The 21,645-nt window shown below is 39.6% G+C and overlaps 1 protein-coding gene across 2 annotated transcripts in view; it reads left to right on the forward strand.

The window, feature by feature from the left end:
• Positions 1-12,390, forward strand: part of UBE3D (ubiquitin protein ligase E3D) — a 145,653-nt gene extending 133,263 nt beyond the window's left edge. Inside the window, exon 10 of one of the 2 annotated variants that reach the window (XM_036871954.1) lies at positions 11,824-12,390. In XM_036871954.1, coding sequence (XP_036727849.1) covers positions 11,824-11,844 — 21 coding nt within the window. In that variant the 3' untranslated portion in view covers positions 11,845-12,390. Of the gene's footprint in view, positions 1-10,808; positions 10,949-11,823 lie in introns of those variants that run through there. The other variant, XM_036871955.1, reaches the window with a different exon arrangement.
• The last annotated feature ends 9,255 nt before the right edge of the window (positions 12,391-21,645 follow it).

A 21,645-nucleotide genomic window follows, 5' to 3' on the forward strand; every position in this document is an offset into this window, starting at 1 on the left:
GGGAAACTTGATCACTGAATGGATATTTGATTATGTTAAGGAATTATTATTAATGTTTTAGATGTGGTCATGGCATTGTGGTTTTATTTTTATCCCAGTCCTTCTCTTTCAGAGACACATACTGAATTATATACAAAATAATAGGTCTGGGATTTGCTTCAAAAGAGTTCTGTGGCAGGGCTTTGGATGAAACAAAATGGCCATGAGTTGGTAATTATTGTTTCTGGGTAATATTTGTGGATTTATTATACTATTCTGTTGACTAGAGAATATGTTAATATTTGAAATCTTTTATAAGTTAAAAACAAACAAAAAACAGCTAAGTGCCCTGAAGGTTGTTGGTGTCATGGGTTAACCGGCAGAAGTTTGAACAGGGAGAGGCGACCTCTGGGGATGATGGGACTTGAGTGAGGAGCCCTGTCTTTTTTTATTAATTGAAGTAAAATTGACTTACAATATTATATTAGTTTCAGGCGTACAACACAGTGATTCAATATTTTTTATACATTACAAAGAGGTGCCCTGTCTTGACGGGTTTGTTCATAAGTTTGTCAAAATGAAAAGATAGTAACTCATTGATGTAACCAGTCCCCACCATTTTTCTCTCCACATTTGCATCACACTAATGTTATGAACCAAGGGTTCTCGAGAAAAGGAGTGAGATCATGCACGCTTATCTCATATGGGATCTTGGTTGTCCAAAAACCCTTACTGAGGGACCCCCCAACTGGGCCCACTCTCCTTTTCCATTCATTTCTCATACTTTAGAAAGATGACCTCAAAGAAAATTTGGGGGAATTTTAAAAAATATATTTTTTCTTTTCAAAGAAAATTTTTTTACCCCTAAACCAGTAGAAAATAGAGAACATTTTTCAAGTGTTTATAGGCCTTGTCTTTAAAAATACCAAATGGAATAGTTCTGAGAACACAGCAGACTCTGTGGAATACTTGTTTATGCTCACCACCTTTTAGCAATTTAGGTGAGTTAAAGACACCTGAAACAATATATGAGTTTCCAAATTTTCTCCACTTCCCATCAAAATGTAGTACGTTATTTTCTCATGGCTTCCCAGTCCTTCTTCTCCGCAGATCAAAATTGTTTCTGTGTCTCATCTCAGAACTTCTCTAATCCTGAAAAAATTATTTCGCACTTTGTTGTAAAGCACCCGTAGATATTTGATGTTAATTTTGCAGCTCAGTGAGTCATGATGTTCAGACCCCATTTAGGTAGATGGAGGGAGGCTTTTGGCTGAATGAGCTTTCCTCATCATCCGTGTGGGGAAGAGAGGACCTCCTTGGGTCCAGTCACAGACATCACAGTATCTCATACAATCCTTGACCCACCAGAGGAAGAGGGAAGCCCCATCTTACAGATGAAGAAACTCAGGCACAGAGGTTGGGTAACCTGACTGTGTTGCCTCTGGAAATTACATACGGTCTTTCTCCTAAGCCAGGAAGCCTCTTTCAGCTATAAATTGTGCCAGCTGTTACTTGATTGAAGTATGCTGAAGTATGCAAGTTCTTCAGTCAATCTGTGATGCCATCTCATAGAACGTGCATTTCTGTGGAAAGCTGGCATGGTGAACTCATAGTGAACTCCGAAGGCCAGCATTTGAAGGCAGTTAGCTGATTTTAAAGGTTACTGGTATTTCCCAACAAAATATAGTCGAGCACTGGTCATCTCCAAGTATTCAATGCCCCAGAAGCCAGAAAAGTCCAGTCCACATTGTAATACACTAATGATGAGTGGTTATAAGTCGTGTTTAGGTCCATCCATTCATTCCCGCTGCTTTACAGAGTGCCTTGATGAATAATCAGTCAGACTCTTCTTTCTAGTTAATGTCATCAGTTGGATATATTGGGGAGAAGCCTAATTATTGGTAAATTCAGCCAGATAGTTTCATGTATTAAAGACCCATGGCTTAGTCAATAATCCTGGGTTCAGAACTGAATTTCTATGGAGTGAATTATGTCTCTAACCAAGGATGTGCTGGTCTGAACCACTTGGAGTGCTTTCCGTTACACACACCCTCTCTACACAATCCTATCAGTGGCCTCTGGGCTCGGAGTTATTTTTCTAGTAGCTGGTGATATCTTACACTAAGCCATCTACCTTCTTCCGTGTGCAAACATTGTAGGTTTGCAGTTTTTTCTTCAGAGGCAATGTGTGCGGTGTCAGTCCCTGTCCCTGGTAGATACTATTGTTATAGGATAGTATAAGCGAGAGAAAGCCTTATGTAAGCCTTGGAGGTTTTTTATACACAATCAGCCAATTGTGCTTCTTCCTTTAAAAATAATTAAAGAAGCATGAATTTATTCATGAACAGCAGAGAAGAATTTATTCATGAACAGCATCTGTAGCAATATTTAAAATACATAAAACATTAATGTACAGTTATAATAATAATAATCGTCTCTTTCAGTTTTTGAGGGTCTTGCCCATTCCAGGGCCTGCCAGGCCATTGATGTCCTTTGTCACTAGTCCCCACGGCCACCGGTGGGCAGAACTGGAGGGAGAGGAGGCTCTCAGCTTGGAGGAGTCAGGGAAGGGATTCAGTCTCATCTTTCCCTTGGTCTGAATCTTTGCTCTCTGTACAGAGTACCACCTTCTCACACCAATCTGTTTTTACTTCTCGGCTTCGTATACTCTGTCTCCAGCTTTCCAGTCTTTCCACATCAGTTAGACTTCACCAGTCTGCACTTTGCTCGTGTCCACCTGATTTCCTCTGGCTTCTCGTGGAGCTTAGAATGGCAGGTGTAAAACTTACCACTTTGAACCCTGGGAGCCCTTGATGAGTAGGTGCCCTTTTCTGTGCCCATACACTGAGCTGTTCTTGACTTGGAGACGCTCCACCAACAGTTCTATATACAAGAGCCCCTCTTTACTTTCCACGTGGCTTAAAGCAAAAAGGAAAAAAAAAAAAAATCACAAAGCTTTGTCCTCTTCAGTGTGCTCCCTTCCTCACGCATATACTATTGTTTCATTTTGTAGTTATAATATCCTCATGCTCCTCCTTTAAAATAAATAAATTACAGTTTTATGAGCCCTGTTTATTTCCGGCAACTCCAAATAAGAGGCTAAGGAAATAAATGGTATTTATTTTAAAATGGATATATTAGCATGCTTTCCTTTTTAAAGATTCGTGTATCTTTAACATTATATTTTCAAAGTAATGTCTAAGGAGTAAGTGGCTAAAGAAAATAAGCATCTGGTTCCAATTTGATCCATTTCTCACTAGGCCTTAACTGCTGTTTGATTATTCCAAGTTATAATCTTTTCTACTGAACTGACTAAACTATGCCAATGTAACTTATCCTGCTTGCTAAACTTACAGACAGAAATTCCTCTCTGAGGTTTCAGGCTGATTTCTCATTTATCCTGCAGGCTCTCCTCACTTGCCGGAAACTTTCTCTTCTAATCAAGGAATTATTTTCTCTTTACAAGAAGGGCTTTAATTTGCTCTTCTGTCTTTTTCTTTCTCCTCCTTACATCTAACCGTAAAGAAGTAATCTGCTTTCTGCTTAACAAATGAGAGCGACTGCATCATTTCAACTGCTACTAAATCTGATTTAAAATTGGAATATTATGGTTTCTTTCTTCAACTAAAGTTACTTGCAATTATCTCTCACCATAATTAGATGGAAGGGAGCTTTGATGACGGAATGAATACTAGGCTCAGAAACAAAGACCCGATTGCACACCCAGCCTTGTTACTAGCTTATAGCAGTGAGCAGAAGTTACTCAGCTTCTTTGAACCTCAGTTCCCCATTTATAATCCAGAGACAATTAAATTAGATATTTAATTCAAGTGGATTTTATAAAGATTTAATGAGATGCTGCCTGGCACTTAATTTCTTCACTGCATAGAAAACATATTAACATTTACTGAAGGGCTTATACAAACTATTAAAAAAAATAAGCCCCCTGTTGGTAGGTTAAAAAAAAGGATGTGAATTCACGATTAACCAAATTACAAGAAACAAACGTTTGGGAGAATGTTTATTAAACAAACGTTTGGGAGAATGTTATTAAACAAACGTTTGGGAGAATGTTTAAACTCATAGCAATTAAATAAATTCAAAAAGCATTGAGATGTCATTTCCTTTTATTAAATTAGTACTAATTTTTTTTAAAAAAAGATAGGATGCTGGTGGCATTACCAATTGGTACAGCTCATTGGAAAAAATATGTATCAAATTAGATTAATACTCATACATTTCAATCTAATAGTCCCATTTCTGGAACTCTATCCTAAGGGAATATTCTAAAAATTGAAAAAAATTATAAACATGATAGTAACTACTTCACTATTACTTTTGATATTAACAAACCTGGGAACAACTTAAATTTGTAATAGATTGTTATGATGGACTGTTTTGCAGCTATTAAAATAAGAATAAAGACTTACTGAGCAGCACCTAAAAATGTTTATGATATAAAAAATATGCACATGTGATAATCAGTATGAGAAAAATGCATCTTAAAACCATATGGAAATAGACCCACATAATAATAATGTTAGAGTATTTGGGGAAACAGGAAAAAATAATGCACTTAATTTCTTCACTGCATAAAAAACATATTAACATTTACTAAAGGGCTTATACAAACTATTAAAAAAATTAAGCCTCCTGTTGGTAGGTTAAAAAAAAAGGACGTGAATTCACAGTTAACCAAATTACAAGAAACAAACAAACGCTCTAACTCTGTTTTCCTCTTTCTCCAAATCTTTTGTAAGATACTGTTAATTTTAAGATTAAAATTAGAGTTTTAATCTAATGTATTCAGTCTGAAAAAAATATTTGTCCAGTGCCTCTTATGTGTCTGGGAAATTTGTTACAGCAATTCTGGGTTTTAAAAATGCCAGAATTTTTTCTCATTATTTACTCCATGGCAATAAAAAAGCAAAAAATAGTGCTTAGTGGACTATTTAGAATAAGTACTTCATATACAACCTAAGATTTCAGGTGCTGTTATGTGTAACCTAAGCATTTAATGCCAGACTGTCAGCCCAACCTGTGTTAAATATAACGGTGTTGTGTCTCACTGTAGCCGTCTGCTTCAGGACTCATTCCAAAATTAACTTACCAGCTTACTCAGGTCATTCCACTGAGGAAAATGGGATCACAATGACATATTAAGCATAACATCAGTGTGAACAAGACTTTGAATAATGCATCTCAGAACGACACTCTAGGTAGCTGGATTGGAGTAAGCTAGACAAGGTCATTTGCAAAGTATTGTGGCATTATTTTAGTCGAAATTTTTAGTGAAGGAATTATAGAGTCACTCGTAGCTGTAAGAAAGAGTATGAAAGATCACTTGCACACGTTGCCCAGTTTCCCCCAATGGTAACATTTTACAGAACTATGGTACTTGGGGTATTGACATGGCACAGTCCTCCCATCTTACTCAGATTTCCCTGGTTGTATTTGTACTCCTTTGCGTGTGTGTGTGCAAGTGTGTGACGTTCTGTGTAATTGTATACGTGGGTCTGTTTGTGCATCCACCACAGTCAAGGCACTGAACAGTTCCGTCGGCACCAGGATCCCTCCTGTTGCCATTTTATAATCACACCCTCCCTCCTCTCCTCACCATCCCCAACCCCTGTGGAACCACTACCTTGTCCTCTGTTTGTGAAATTTTGTCATTTCAAAAATGTTGTATAAATGGAACTTTACAGTACGTAACCCTTGGAGCCCGGCATAATTCCCTGGTGAATCTTCCAAGTCGTTGCATGTATCAGCAATTCGCTGCTTGTTAGTGTTGAATAGGCATCCGCAGTATGGATGTGCCCACCCTTAAGCATTCATCTGGGCTGATTCCAGGTTTTGGCTCTTGAAAGGATGCTGCCATGAACATTCATGTACAGCTGTTTGTGTGAACATAAAGTTTTCGTTTCTCTGGGATAAAGGTCCAAGACTGCAGTTGCTGGGTCATACAGTAATTATGTACATGTTTAGTTTTTAAAGACCGCCAAACTGTTTTCTAGAACGTCTATCCTGTTTTATAGGCATACTCCAAGCAATGTGTGGGAGATTTCCTCTTTACCAGCTTATTCTGAAGTCAAATTTGTGACAATTTTCTTTACCTGAACCAAATAAGTTTGCTAAAGATGCCCATGTTAAGTAGATTTAGAAAAGAAAACTATATCAGGGCATATCAGAAGCTCTCCCCTCCCACCCCACCCCCCCAAAAAAATCATTCTCTCAACTCTGACTAGACTAGCTTTACACAGTGGGTCAGTTTGAGAGATTTGGCCCCTTCAGTCTCTAGATAGCTAACAAAAAGGACTCAGTCCTCTTTTTGTAGATGTTGGGTCCGATCTATATCAATATCAAGATACTGGTCTAGACATAATTTGTTTCTTTCTCCCTTGTTTTGACAATCTTGTTGTCATCTAGAAAAAAAAATGTTTGTTTTAAAGGACTTTTGGATACCCTAGACCAGCGTCTTCACTTTGCAGTGGCCAGAAATGAAGGCACTGGATTAGGAGTTAGAAGAACTGTGTTTGAGTCGTTCCTCTAATTCTGTTAGCTATCCTTTGCCACTCCTCCTTCCCATTGCCTATGAAATTTTTTTTTTTTTTTTTTAAATTTTATTTACTTATTTATTTATTTATGGCTGTGTTGGGTCTTCGTTTCTGTGCGAGGGCTTTCTCTAGTTGCGGCAAGTGGGGGCCACTCTTCATCGCGGTGCGGGGGCCTCTCACTATCGCGGCCTCTCTTGTTGCGGAGCACAGGCTCCAGACGTGCAGGCTCAGTAATTGTGGCTCACGGGCCTAGTTGCTCCGCGGCATGTGGGATCTTCCCAGACCAGGGCTTGAACCCGTGTCCCCTGCATTGGCAGGCAGATTCTCAACCACTGCGCCACCAGGGAAGCCCCCTGCCTATGAAATTTATTTCCTGAGATTTTAAGCAGGAGAATGACATGATGAAGGTGGCACATTAGGAAAATTAATCTGGTAGCAGAGCACCCAGTAGACTGAGAAGAAAAGGAAGATCTATCGTTACAAAACAAGAAGAGGCTTTCCAATTCCAAAAAAAACTGTCAAAGAGAGTCTTCATGGAGGAACTTCATCCGTGCTTTTCCTGTTCAGTTCTTAATTATTTTTGAAGGCCATTAAAAGTACAGTAGGATACATACTTTTCCAGCTGCAGTCAGCTTGCGTTGTTGAAGAATAGGCTCAGGACCCAGGAACTGTCCGTGTGTCCAGCCCCATCTGGAGAGGAAGAGGCATCAGTCGTCTTTACCCCACTCACATCTCTGTCTTCTGGTACTTCACACGCTGCCCTCCGCTAGAAAACACAGCTTGTGCTTTGCTTCACTGGTTCCCGGTAGATGAAAATCACAAGCTTTTAATTGACCTGTAAATTATCCTAGTGCATCCATGGCCTAAATAAACTACGAGGTAAGGGTTTAAATCCCTTTAAAGACACTGATCCTATTTGCTTTTCTCCCCCACTTTTAAAGGCTTTTACAGAATTTGAGTTGGAAGGCCGCGCTGATGTTTCCTTGGTCTGGTATTTCTGTCCACACACTCGTTGTGCTTTTGGTGGGATAAGACCTTCTTCCTCATTGTATTGCTTCTCACATCTTTGGTCCTTTGTTCCATCCTTCCTCTTTGCTAGGAGTTCATTTAGCGAAGCCAGCATCTTTTGGTGGGAACAAAGTATATCCCACTCAGTGCCATGCCAGGTTTTATCGTCTCTCCTCGCCAACACACTATTCATAATTAGAGTAATAACTACCTTGTTCAGGCTACTGCTTCAGAAATCGCACTTCCTTTCATAACCCAGGAATGATCCTTTTTCTGCCAGCAGGCGTTAGGCGTCCGTCTTAGACTTATTCCAACCTATTAGAATCATCTCACGACTTGACTTTCTCCCCCACTCACGTGTTAATGCCACGAGGGAATGCCTTCTCACTGTGGTCTGTGACGGGACAGTCACAACACATAGATGGTACTTAATCATTGAATGAATGGAATGAATGAAGACAGCCTGCCAGCCCAGAGAGAGGAAAATCTTATACTATTTATTCAGCACAAAGAGTGGAGTCCAGGTGTCATCAACAGAGGCCTGATCGATGCTGAATTAGTGAGTTAGTAAATGGTTTGTACCCCAGTAGGATTTAAGACTCGAAATAAATAATATGCTTGAAAAGGTCATTTTCTTTTATTATTTTTATATTTACATTTATATTGTATATTTTATTTTGTAAATGAAGTTTGAGCCTAGGAACTGGATTTTGTAATATAAACTTTTTTTCCATGCCATAACATTTATTTCAGACATAACTTTGGACAGGAGCCGTACCTAGACAAAAATATATATTTAAGGAATAGTTTTAAATATTTATTTTTTTAAGTCTACAGTACCCTTTAAAAGGAACATTTGTGTATGGCTATGCTACTTATTCTAAAGAGACTTTTCTAAAGCTCACAATTATTATGAAACTCACAGTTTCCAGTATTTTACAGTTTCATCTGTCTTGTTTAGTGCACCTCAAAGCATTTATGTAGGATTTTTTTTTAATGTTAATTTTATCTTGTGCAGTCTGCCTTGACAGCATGTCTTTTTATTGATTGAAATTCCAGCTCTATGTTGAGAAATAGAATTTCATAGTATAATTTTGTTAACTAAGATAACAAGAACATTCAAAAGTGTTTAACATATTTACGCAATTGTACAGAAGCATTATAAACTGAACATTTGGTCAGCTATTACAGCAGCCTGGCCCTGTTTATGGTAGTTTAAGAAGATTGTTTTTAGATGGTGACTCAAAGCAGAGACATTATTTTTAGACATTTTCACTCTCTCTCCCCTTTTCCTTTCCCAAGTGTCCAAATTCAGGAGGAGAGAACAGGGAGAGTCAAATGTTACAGCCAACTCCAAAGAGTCCTGTCTTCCCTAGTTTCTAATAGTTATTTATACTTTTGTAACTATATATTCCAGGAATGTAACAACGGAACCTGAAGCTGTAGCTGTACTCATAGACTCTGCAAAGCTTTAAAACTTTTTACTTTGGGGAATAAAACTAAAAAGATGAAATACAGAGACTTTTCTCAGTGTAGTAGAACAAAATAAAATTATCCTCTCTTAAAATAAATGACAGTTAGGGAAAGCAATTTTTCCTGTCATGGATAAAAGCTAGGGAACACAAAATCAACATTTGAAATATGTTAACTCACAGTGTTTTAAATAAAAAGAAGCTAAAATGCATTGTACGGTACCTGTTCCCAAGGATGATTGCAGTTTCTTGTTATTAAGTCCTGCAAAACACATAGTGTCCTTGGCAGGCGGCACTATAAAAACGAACGATGAAAAAAAAAGATATATTAGGTCAAATTAAAATTTTTTTCTTTTTTGATGGGGACTCCATTTTGCATTATTTGTTTTAATGAGCTCAGCCTCATGTGGTTTTCTCCATCTTGTGTCCATATTCACAGGCATGCAAAAGAAAATACATCTTTCATATTTGAGACAATAATGAGGATTAAAAGTCCCCCAACCTGTGCAGTTTTATCTTGATCATCTATCTGTAAACTTACCAGGGGAAAAAGCATGGATTAGAAATCAAAATTTCTTCCTAAACCCATCATTGCCACTTACTAGCTTTGTATCCTGAGCAAGTCACTTAGTTTTTCTGAGCTTCTGTTTCTTCATTTGTAAAACAAAGTTTCAAATGCCTGCTTTACCTAAATCACCAGACTGTGCTGAGGATGAAAAGAGTCAAAATAGGAAAGTGTTTTACAGGTTTCAGGCAGGTCCTGTTATAATTCCCATTTTGCAGACAAGGAAAGGCTGAGAGAGGTTAACAAGCTTGTCGAAGGTCACAGAAAGATCTAATTCTAAACTTCAGCATTTTTCAGCGCTGGCACTGTTAATGTTTCGAGGCTGCTAGTTCTTTCTTATGGGGAGCTGTCCTGCACATAGTTGGATGTTTAGCAGCAATCCCTACCTCTCTACCCACTAGATGCCATTAGCATCCCCCAAGTTGTGCCAACCAAAAATATCTCCAGGGACTCCCCTGGCGGTCCAGTGGTTGGGACTCCGGGCTTCCACTTCAGGGGGCTTGGGTTCGATCCCTGGTCTGGGAACTAAGATCCCACAGGCCGTGACAAAAAAAAAAAAAAAAAATCTCCAGCCACTACCAAATGTCCCCTGGTGGGTGAAATTGTCCCAAGTAGAGAGCCACTGGTCTGTATGGTTCCAGAGCCAAAGTTCTTAACCATTTTTATGATGACATTTATCAGCATCAGTTATTCTAAGTAGTTCTTGGTTGGAATACTCCATGACACAGCAGTTTTCAGAATTAACAAAGAGATAACTGGTTTTTATCCATCGTCCTTGTGTCTCTGAGTATCAGCAGTGGTATTGGCATCTTGGGAATCTCCCTGGAAACTGTTCTTGAAGAAGCAGAATGTCCCGACAGGGCTACTAACCACCGTGAGCCAGAAGTCAGCCTCAGCGACCCCTAAGTCCCCTTCCCTGGGATCTGTGATCATTCCCTAAAGGACCCAGCTGGTCTGTCTTCAGCAGCCCCTTCTCATCAGAATATTCATGGGCTCCTAATGTCTATCATCTGAGAGGCCAGGGAGAGAAACACAAGTATTTTCATAAGCATTATCTCATTTACTCTTCACAGTGAGCCCTTGAGGTTTGCATCAATTGTCCGTAAGAAGGGGTGAGCTCACATCCTTCTACTCTCCTATCTTGTCCCCTCCGCATTCCATGTTTATATTTTGTTTAGGAATCTTAACCTCTCTTCTTTGCCTGCTCCTTCAACTTTGTTCTCATTGCAGAACTTGATGTAAAAACTCAGCGGGAAGTTGATATGGAAACTCAGCAGGGGCCTTTCTCACCAGCACGGTATGAAGAGTAACATCCTTCTGAATTACTCAACATAAAGCAGATGGCTTTTGCCCTGCACGACTCTTCACTTTTCCTATCCCCTTAACAGGGATCATTAAGTACACACCTCCTTCAATTGCGTTTGGGGACTTAAGTACCAAATGTCCCAGAGTAGAATGTTTTCCTTCTGCTACTCTCTCTTTCTCCCCACAAAAGGCCTGGGACGAGCTTTCTAACTGCCCCGTGTTTCTCCATCTTTATCTCTAACCTACATTCCACCCTCTTCCTGATGCTGGCACCCTCCCAATTTATTATCACCCCTGAACCCTGAACTAGAATTTTCTAAGTGTTTATGATTGACTTTATGATGTTTGTTTCTCCTTTAGCTAAAACTATTGAGAAATTCGATGCATTTGATCTGGACCTTATTAAATAGTCTGAAAATATTTTGTACCTAAGCCTGTATGAATTAAAATGTTTTAAAACAACCGAGTTTTAAGATAAATTGCCGCTGGCAAGCCCAATAAATATGATGCAATTGAAAGCACTGGCATGACCCGAAGAGAGACTGGTGTAATTACCAATCGTAATGAGAAACTGGAATTGCCCAGGAGTCTTCGGGATTTGGAATAATGCTCATGGAAGATCCAAAGCAGCCATTTGAACCAATGGGAAAGAGAACTGGATTACTTCACGGCAATACAACTTCAGTGTCAATTTAAACTTTTTTTTTTTTTCTTTTAAAGTGCATGTGAATTGTTTTAACTACTGTATGGTTCATTAAAAAAGGACTAATTGGCTCCTGCTGTGAAATGGCAACGTCTGGCCCGACTAAAGAGTCATTTTTCTTTGTAGACCGGCGAGCATTCTTACCGAGCAGACTTACCTGATTCAGGTTTGATGTGCACTCAGCCATTTCATCACGTTATATAAGGAAAGCACTGTGGGTTTTTCTTCCTCTTCCAGGTGGCCTTTTTGAAGATGTAACTGCGGGAGCGGACACATCCCTCTCCACAGCACGGGGTGCACCGGCAGCCAGCAGTCAGCCCAGTGGGCAGCAATTAGAGAGACAAGAACCCAGCTACAGAATGAGAACAGGGCATTGCAGTTTTGAGTTTACTTGCTTGCATAAATTCTCTGAGAGAAGAGTTAACTTGAAATCTTTGAAAAACCAAGGCTGTGAAGAAAGTCATAGTAGCAGGTTGAGAGATAAGTATAGAATTTACGTCTCTATTTCCCACCGAGAGGAGTGTTCAAATATGTGCTGCGTCAGCACCACCTGGAGAGAGAGAGCTGGTGGAGACCCATCTGTCCTGTGCGGAATGCAGCAAGGGGCTTCGCTGGTGGAGTTGAATGTTAGCTGCTGCAAATCTTAGGACATAAACTTTCAGAGAACTTCGCAGGCTCGTATAAAAGCATTTTTTTTAAAAGAAAATATGGAATTTTGTATACCTTATTCAGAGGAGATGCTCAGTAAATAAATGTTTGTTGAATGCGTGATCATCAAATTAAAGGGTTTCCCATTTATGCAAACCTGTATGTGTTCCTTTTGTTCTTTATTTCCTTTACCAAATACTGCTTCAGATCAATAAATATACCTCACTGGCATCCTGTTACAGAGTTGTCTGAGTCCTTGTGTGCCAGAGCAGCTGGTGAGGAAACCACTGAATGAGAATGACAGAGCTGGAGGGGGTCCTTCAAGGCATAGGCCCCGTTCCTAATTTTACAGAGAAGGTTTCAGACCTGCTGGTAATCACACAGTAGGAGCAACTCTGGGGCCGGAGCCAAGCAGATCCTCCCTGCCCACTCCTCAAGGGAGGACAGTCTCTGGATTTGCAGCTATATCTGCTTCTCATCAAGCCTGTTTGTTACCAAACTCAGGTTCGGCTGCTCGCTGCTTGAAAGCCACTACTCCAGAGATGAGTGTTGTTTGGAACAGAAAGCCTGCTTTATTCAGGAGGCCAGCAACCTGGGGAGATGGCGGACTTGTGTCCAAAAACAAACTCAAAGATTCTGCTCAACCATGAAAGTTTTTAAAGGGAGAATCATTTGGGGAGGGGGTCAGAGTCTTCATTTTCTTCTAGAGTGTGCAGATTTTCTTCCGATTGGCTGTTGGTGAGGTAACAGGGCGGTGCTCCAAGGATCTTGTGCTCAACCTGAAGTTACCATCCTCCACTTGGATGGGGGGGTCTTAGCTCCTGCAGAAGATATTGTTATGTATATCCCTTGAGAAGGAACCAGGACCCTGATTTCATCACTGCACTATTGTTTCTTGACTCATCCTTAGTGTCTGCATTCCTTCCCTTCTCGGATTAGCAACTGTTTGAATCTGCCCTTTGGAACTCAGGGAAGGTCTAGGAGGCTGAATGAAGCCTATTTCCTACAAACAAGAAATGGGAGACATGGAAAGGAATTGTACCCAGGAGGGTCCTCCTTTGTTTCATATTGGCATTAATCCTACCCTACGGACCACCTAATACCTCTTTACTCAAAAAGTTTTCTGTCCCCTGATTTCCTAACACCCTTAACATAGGGGTCACTGGCGTTGTGATTTAGTGAACCTTTCATGATTTCTTCTTCCGTGTAGTTTTAACCAAAACACAGGTCCTACCAGCAGAGCAGTGGTGTGTAATGCTCCTAATTCTGTGGCTGGTGAACGGACAGAGGAAGAAAACCCCTCTGTCTGATCCTGCAGGGTCATTTTATTAAGCACAGTTTGAAACATTAAAGTTCTTAGTATTATATCCAAGACTCACAGCCATAAAGGAGAGTTGGTTTGACATCACTGAAGCTACTGAACTCCCAAACACCTTGCTGACTTTTGGTGCTTTAGATTTCTGTCTGTCAGTATAGAGCAGTGTTTTCAACCTCGGCACTATTTCCATTTGGGCCCCGATAAGTCTTTGTTTTGGAGACTGTCCTGTGCTGTGGGGAGGAAAAACCTTTCTTCCTAAAAACCCTCCTAGGTTCAGTGGCTGGGGCTTGCAGATCAAGCTGACAAAAGACAGATTAACGACAGAAAAATAAAACCGGCTTAATTACATGCATCTGCACAGAAGTTTCACAAAGACATGAGACTTTAGGAAGTGGCCAGATGATTGAAATTTATATACCATCTTAGAATAAACAAAGAAAAGGGAGTTTGCGGCTTCTGGGCAGGGGGAGGCAAGTTCTAGGAACGTGAGGGGAGGAGATACGTGGTAAATAAGGGTTGTCTTGTTTTGTTGGTAATAGTTTCTCCGATTATAAGAGTTGTCTCCAGGTGTAGATCTTTTCCTGATACAGAGACATCTTTACAAATGGGAATTTCCTTTATAAATGTAAATTTCCTTTACAAATGGGGAAATTTAGACTTTATTTTTAGGCAGTTAAGGGGAGGTTAAAAAGCTTTTCTTGCCTCTGCTCGTTCTCAGTTGTCTTGAGCTCAAAATAATCCTTATGCCAAAGTGGCATATTTTGGGGTGACATATCCTGGTACCCTTCAGTACATTGGAGAACGTCTAGCAGCATCCCTGGCCTCTATCCACCAGATGCCAGTTGCTCCCTCCCCCAGTTGTGACAACCACAAATGTCTGCAGACATTGCCCTGGTGGCTGAAATTGACCCCAGTTGAGAACCACTGCTATTGAGGATGTATCCTGAGAACAACATTTGGTGGTCGCCTATAGTGGTGTATCGCCAATGACACAGTCATTACAAAATCTGAGTCTTTTCCTGGCACGTGGCCTGGCTTTAGTATAATCTTGTTTTCGCAAATGGACACTGCTGATGAATACCACTGTGTGACTATTTCTTAAGAGTTCAGTTTGTTTTGATCTAATTGTTGGAGATTGGAATAAATTAGATGAAGCAGAGTTCAACCTGTGCCTAAAATAGAATTTCCTTCTAAGATAGTTTTTCTCCCTCTGGAAAAGAAACCTGTACCATACTAATGTTTGTTTAGTTTAGATGGTAAAGGTGCTCATGATTCAAAAGATAACTCTACCACTCAACAAAACCCAACTAGAAAGGTATTCTGATTTACTAACCTTGTCTAAGTAAAATCAGGTTAAGTCAAATATAGTGACACCCCTTCACCTCTGTCTGGGGTCTGAATGGGAACCAAGCCAATCAGAGGTAAGCCCACCCACCTCCTTTCTGTTGGCAGAGGGGGGCAGTGCAAGGTGGAGTGGCTGTGAGGGACTCTGAAGGAGGGGTGGGAGCCAAAGGAGGGGACACACACACACACACACACACACACACACACACAAACGCACGGCAGATTTCTGTCCACACGCTGCAGTTACCATGGGTGAAGTTGCATCTGTCATGGCACCTGAAATCTTGTCATGGTGAAGTTCTCAAGCTCAGTCGGTCTCCATTGATTCTCCCAGGGCTGGGGGGTGGGGGAGTGGGGTGCCAGTACAGCTCAGCTAGTGCCCAGAGTGAGCTGAATGTAAACATCAAGTCACTGGGTAGGCCTGAGAATAACATGTCTAAACCTGGGAGAGTTTATTTCTTTGGGGCCACAGGGGGTGGGAAAACAAGGGAAATGGGAGACTTTCTATCCGACTTCCTATTTGTACAGAGAAAATTGCTTCTGTGTGTGTGTGTGTGTGTGTGTCTGTGTGTGTGTGAATTTAGTAAACCACGTTAGGAGGGCTAGAGAGAATTGCAACAGGCTGTACAACCTTAATGTTGGCCCTTGAAAATCGTTCCACATTAGCCTCCTGTGTCTTGTGAATACAATTCCAGAATCTATTCCATAGCATTCCTAGATAATGGTACTGAGAATTTTGAACAGTAAGAGGTTACCTAGGACCAGAAGCATAGTAAAATATCAATTTCCAGTCCGTTTTTTTAATATCTAAAAACTTAAATCACTTAAGTAAGTTGTGAACAAATAAGATCAACGAGCATCACTCACCCCTCATCCTACTAGGGTTATGTGGTAACACACTGCAGTGTGACCAGCAGTGCACCCTGAGAGGAATTCGGGATGGAAAACCAGAGGAGGCACTCTGTGCTTAAACAAGCAGCCTCCTTAGATAGTTAGATGCATATCTCAGGAAGAATTTTATGAACCCAGAGTGTTGCATCTTTCCATACATAGGAAGGCACTAAAATCATGAACTTGAGATATCTATTCTTTGCGATTAGCAGTAATCTTTTACCAAGGTGTGTGCTAGACTGCATGTATGACCTCACCAGAAGTCGTATATAAATGGGCCACTCCCCTACTTCCTTGGAGCAGTTTTCTCAGAGCTAATTGAATGGCTGTCTCCTGGGCTATAGTCCTCAGTAAGACCCTGAGTAAAACTTAAACTCACAACCCTTATGTTGTGTGCTTTTTCTTTTAAGTTGACAAAGTGGTTATCTATTAAATCACATATTGCTTAAATAAGTGGTTTTGTGAACCTATTATCATCTAGTATAATTACAGTACATAGATCCTGTTGAACATTTCTACTGGCCACCCATTTTGGCAAACCAGTCTCTGAGGTTTCTTCATTTAACATGTGTTTATCGAATGCCTTTTACATGCCAGGCACAGTTATGGGTACAACAGATGGAATCAATAAAACAAAGTTCCCTACCCTCACATAGCTTACATTTTCATGGGGGAGCTGACCAAAAAAGTACTATATGTTATTGTAAAATGCTATGTTATACAATAGTATAATTTCTAAAAATAGTAAATACAATAAGAAAAAACTGGGTAAAGGGAGAGTGAAGGGAGGTCCAACTTGAGCCTAAAGTGTACAAAATATTTCAACTCCATGAAAAGTGACTGTGGAGACACATCATTAAATGCCAACAGATTGAGTAGAAACCACAAACTTACATCATTTTGCCGAAAGTAGCTTGACTAAACAAGATACACCAGTGTTAGCAAAGCTTGTTTGATTTCATTGATTGCAGAAGAGCCGACTAGAACTCAGATGAAATTGGCTTTGTAGTAACCACTTTGGTAATTAAACCCATCAGTAGCCCGTGTAGTAAAAGTGCTGACAAGGTTAAATGGTTTTGCATAGAAAAAGCCAGCCTAGTTGCTGACCCTGTAACATTTGTTTTTGTTCTTAGCATATAACAAAGATTAATTGGGACTCATGTTTCATTGTAATTCAGGATGTGGGGATGACTGGTACATCTTATTCTGGAGTTAGAAAAGCATTAACATTTATCTTACACATCAGAGGGGTGATTCCCACTAACTGCTTATCTAAGCGTTCTACACATTCTTAAATAATCTTTATACTCAATGGCATTCAGTGTGACTTAATATAACGATTTCTCTTCGTTTGCCTCTTGAGATGCTTCCAGCTTTTATCTATTGAATCGAGCTCATCATTCCTTAATCTGGGAGAAAAAGTTGGGGGGACTTACATGGAAATAAGTTCTTTTAAGAGGTAAATTCTCTAGTTTTAAGAAAAATGACAAGAGAAACATTTGGTCAAAACATTTTAAAAAGCATCCAACCTATCCTAATATTCTTTTAAAAACATGAGTCCATTTTCATTGAGGAATAGACAAAACTAATTCATTCTCAATCCTGTTATAGATAAATTAAGAAACCCATTTTCAGGGGCCCACAATTATTCTAGGGTCCTTGGGCTACCGGGTACAATTAGCAGAGTGCAGGATTTGTGTCCCCTTTCTGCCTTGTAGTAGACCTATCTGTGACCTTCCACAGCCTTTCTTTAATATTTTTATTTGATCTCTTAACATTTCATGGATTAAAACTTTTTCCTCCTATTTTATTATTTGTTTTGGAGGCAAAAAAATGAGAAGAATCTTTATGGCCAAAGTTTGTTTATACACACTCCATCAGTATGTTGGTTGCAAATTTCAGTACATCTACCAAAAGACCTAAATTGGGAACAAGTAGGTAACCTAATTCAAAACGATTGCAGCAGTAAATTGCCTGTTTGGAGTTTCTGGCTGAACCTTTTCTAAACTCAAGAAAAATGGGACTTGTTACCCTTTGCCCAGAACCCTTCCAGGCTTGAGGAGGCCATTGGCAGGCTTTCTGCAGACCTAAGCTGGGAAAGGAATTATAGAAGCAAAGCATTTTGTAAGTGCCCATAAAATAATGGAATCTCTGTTTCTTCATTGAGTCTTAGGAAACCAGTGCTTGGAAACAGGAAACAGATCTCTGACCTGTATCTCCCTTTACATTTCCCACCCCCTTCCCCGTCCGTCCTTAAGCAACACCATTTCTAGGAAAATGAACCAGAAGCACGTGCCTTAGTTACTCCTATACTCCCTTCCAGAATCGAGACTTAAGGGTCAGCTTGGTGCTCTGTGATGACCTAGATGGGCGGGAATCGGGGGGGGGGGGGGGGGATGGGAGGGAGGGAGGTCCAAGAGGGAGGGGATATATGTGTACATGTGGCTGCTTCACTTTGCACAGCAGAAGCTAACATCACATTGTAAAGCAATGATACTCCAATTAAAAAAAAAAAGGCTTAAGGATTGGAAACTGGTGTGGCCTCTTCTCTTGAAACTTTGTCTTCATAGAACGGTGACAGTATCAAAATTAGTCATCATTCCATAATAGTACATATTGGACTCAGAGAGTATACCATCCCCACAAATATTCTGAATAATAAACTCGACAGAGGTCACTATAAATTCTCTCAGTTGTTCATAGGATTACAAAGTTTAGTGCAAATGTTAAGAATTCTTGAAATAAGGTAGTACATAAAGTAACAAAGGAATTGAACTAAAATTCTGCATTTTAATTCACTTAAACCTGAGAAGGGATGTCAAGAAGAAAAGAAAAAGTGGCCAAGGTTCTATCTCATCTAGCACAGCAGAAGATGCTGTTTTATGGTTGAAATTAAGAGAAAAATAAGTTGAAATATATTTTTAAATTTTTTTAAAGAAATCATGAGCCAATTGGAAATATATGTGTTAGAAATCACTAGAGGAAACAAAGAGACTCGATCAATAAAACACATTTCCTATGTTTCTTTCCAACCTTGTGATAATTGTTCAAGGCAATTTTAGAAAAGCCTGTTTCGATACTTGTATTTATTTGTTCCTCTGCTTTATTCCATCACAAATGAGTGATGAGAGCAAACCCCTGGTGTGGACCGCAATGACTGTAGGAGTTCAAAGAGGTCCCTCCCAATGAATATGGCTGGAGAAGATGTCCTTGTTTAGATGAGGCAGGACTTGATGTGGGCCTTAAATGATCATTAAATTTGTAAAGACAGGAAGATGGAGACACTCAGGAAGGAGAGCATTTCAGGATATTAAGAACATTTGGCTAGTTTGGAGGAGTTGAGATGGAAGAGTGAATAAGATAGAAAAAGAGTTCTTGTTAGATGGTGGAAGGCACTGAATGCCATCATGAAACCATAGAATCTTCCTTCTGACTTCTCCAGATTGAGCACAACATGAACAAGAGACACATTTTTCTTCTGTGCCCCTGATTTGGGATTTAGCTGCAGTGGTTAAGAGTGAAAGGCGCTAGAGTCAGACTGCTTGGGTTGAAATGTCACCTCTATAATCTTGAGCAAGTTACTAACCTCATCTTTATTTTTTGTTTTGTTTTGTTGTAAATTTTTATTGGAGTATAGTTGATTTACAATGTTGTGTTACTTTTCTGCTGTACAGCAAAGTGAATCAGTTATACATATACATATATCCACTATTTTTTAGATCCTTTTCCCATATAAGTCATTACGGAGTATTGAGTGGAGTTCCCTGTGCTATACAGTAGGTCCTTATTAGTTATCTATTTTAGGTATAGTAGTGTGTATATGTCAATCCCAATCTCCCAATTTATCCCTCCCTTCCCTTTCCCCCCTGGTAACCATGAGATTGTTTTCTGCATCTGTGACTCTATTTCTGTTTTGTAAATAAGTTCATATGTACTATTTTTTGAGATTCCACGTATAAGCAATATCACGATATATGTCCTTCTCTGTCCGACTTACTTCACTCAGTATGACAATCTCTAGGTCCATCTATATTGCTGCAAATAGCATTATTTTGTTCTTTTTTATGGCTGAGTAATATTCCATTGTATATATGTACCACATCTTCTTTTTTTTTTTAATAAATTTATTTATTTATTTATTTTTGGCTGCATTGGGTCTTCATTGCTGCTCTCAGGGCTTTCTCTAGTTGCTGCGAGCGGGGGCTACTCTTCCTTGCGGTGTGCGGGCTTCTCATTGTACCACATCTTCTTTATCCATTCCTCTGTCAATGGACACTTAGGTTGCTTCCATGTCTTGGCTATTGTAAATAGTGCTGCAGTGAACATTGGGATGTATGTATCTTTTCGAATTATGGTTTTCTCCGGGTATATGCCCAGGAGTGGGATTGCTGTATCATATGGTAGCTCTATTTTTAGGTTTTTAAGGAATCTCCATACTGTTCTCCATAGTGGCTGTACCAATTTACATTCCCCCCAACAGTGTAGGAGGGGTCCCTTTTCTCCACACCCTCTCCAAAATTTATTGTTTGTAGATTTTTTGTTGATGGCCATTCTGACCGGTGTGAGATGATACCTCATTGTAGTTTTGATTTGCATTTCTCTAATAATTAGTGATGTTGAGCATCTTTTCATGTGCTTTTTGGCCATCTGTAACCTCATCTTTAAATTGGGGTAAAAAAAATTAGCATCTATGTCATAGGGATTTTTGAGTATTACATGGGTTAACATACTCATAGTGTCTAGAAGAGTGCCTGGCACACCGTGCACCATACATTTTAGCTATAGCTATTATTCTATTAGCTATTATTCTATTAGCTATTCTTTGCCACTCCTCCTTCCCATTGCCTATGAAATTTATTTTCTGAGATTTTAAGCAGGAGAATGACATGGTGAAGGTGGTACATTAGGAAAATTAAGCTGGTAGCAGAGCACCCAGTAGATTGAGAAGAAAAGGAAGATCTATCGTTACAAAACAAGAAGAGGCTTTCCAATTCCAAAAAAAACTGTCAAAGAGAGTCTTGATGGAGGAACTTCATCAATGCTTTTCCTGTTCAGTTCTTAATTATTTTTGAAGGCCATTAAAAGTACAGTAGGATACATACTTTCCATCTGCAGTCAGCTCTGATCTACCACGGTGCAGGATAACCCATTCTCAGCACTTTCGCATAGACTTTTTACAATGAGTTCTTTCTCAGTATTCTCTTGTGATCAGAAAAGCTTTTGCAAAACTCTTTAAGAGAGGAAAGGAAGCCAGCCCAAAAGTTTCTGACCAGTTCAATTTACCTTCTATATAATTTCCAAAAGTAACAGAAGTTCTTTTTCATTGTTCATTGCCACTGGTTCTCAGGAGAACAGGGTGGAGTCTTCATGGTGAACAAGCCTTATTCCCTTATATTCTTAATTTTCTTGTGTATTTTTCTCCCTCCCTTATGTTCAGGCATCAGGCTCTGGGGTCGCAGCAGTGTAAAATATGAGTACTCAACCAGAAATACCACAGATGGGAAAGAAGTTGTTGAATATGTTACTAAATTTCAGATAAGTGATCACTTTTCTTCTTAGAGAATAATTCAGCATATTCTTGAAATGAACTAGGACCTAATATTTGAGTAACATATGTTTATGTAGTCTACTGTAGTCAACTTCAGCATAGGGAAGTAGACAAATGGGGTCAGACGAGCAAGAATAAACTGTAGTTCTCTGGTTCTTATCTTCACCTGCTATTGAAAGTCCTGCAGCTCCCTGCAAAATTTTCTGTATCTAGGTGGTGATCATATAAATCATCTACCAGCTATCACCTACCCTATGGCATCTGCCAGTTTCTTCTTCTTTTATCCAGCATCATTTGGTGCTGGTGATCT

This window comes from Balaenoptera musculus, chromosome 12 (assembly GCF_009873245.2).
Source record: "Balaenoptera musculus isolate JJ_BM4_2016_0621 chromosome 12, mBalMus1.pri.v3, whole genome shotgun sequence".
Classification (NCBI taxonomy): Eukaryota; Metazoa; Chordata; class Mammalia; order Artiodactyla; family Balaenopteridae; genus Balaenoptera; species Balaenoptera musculus.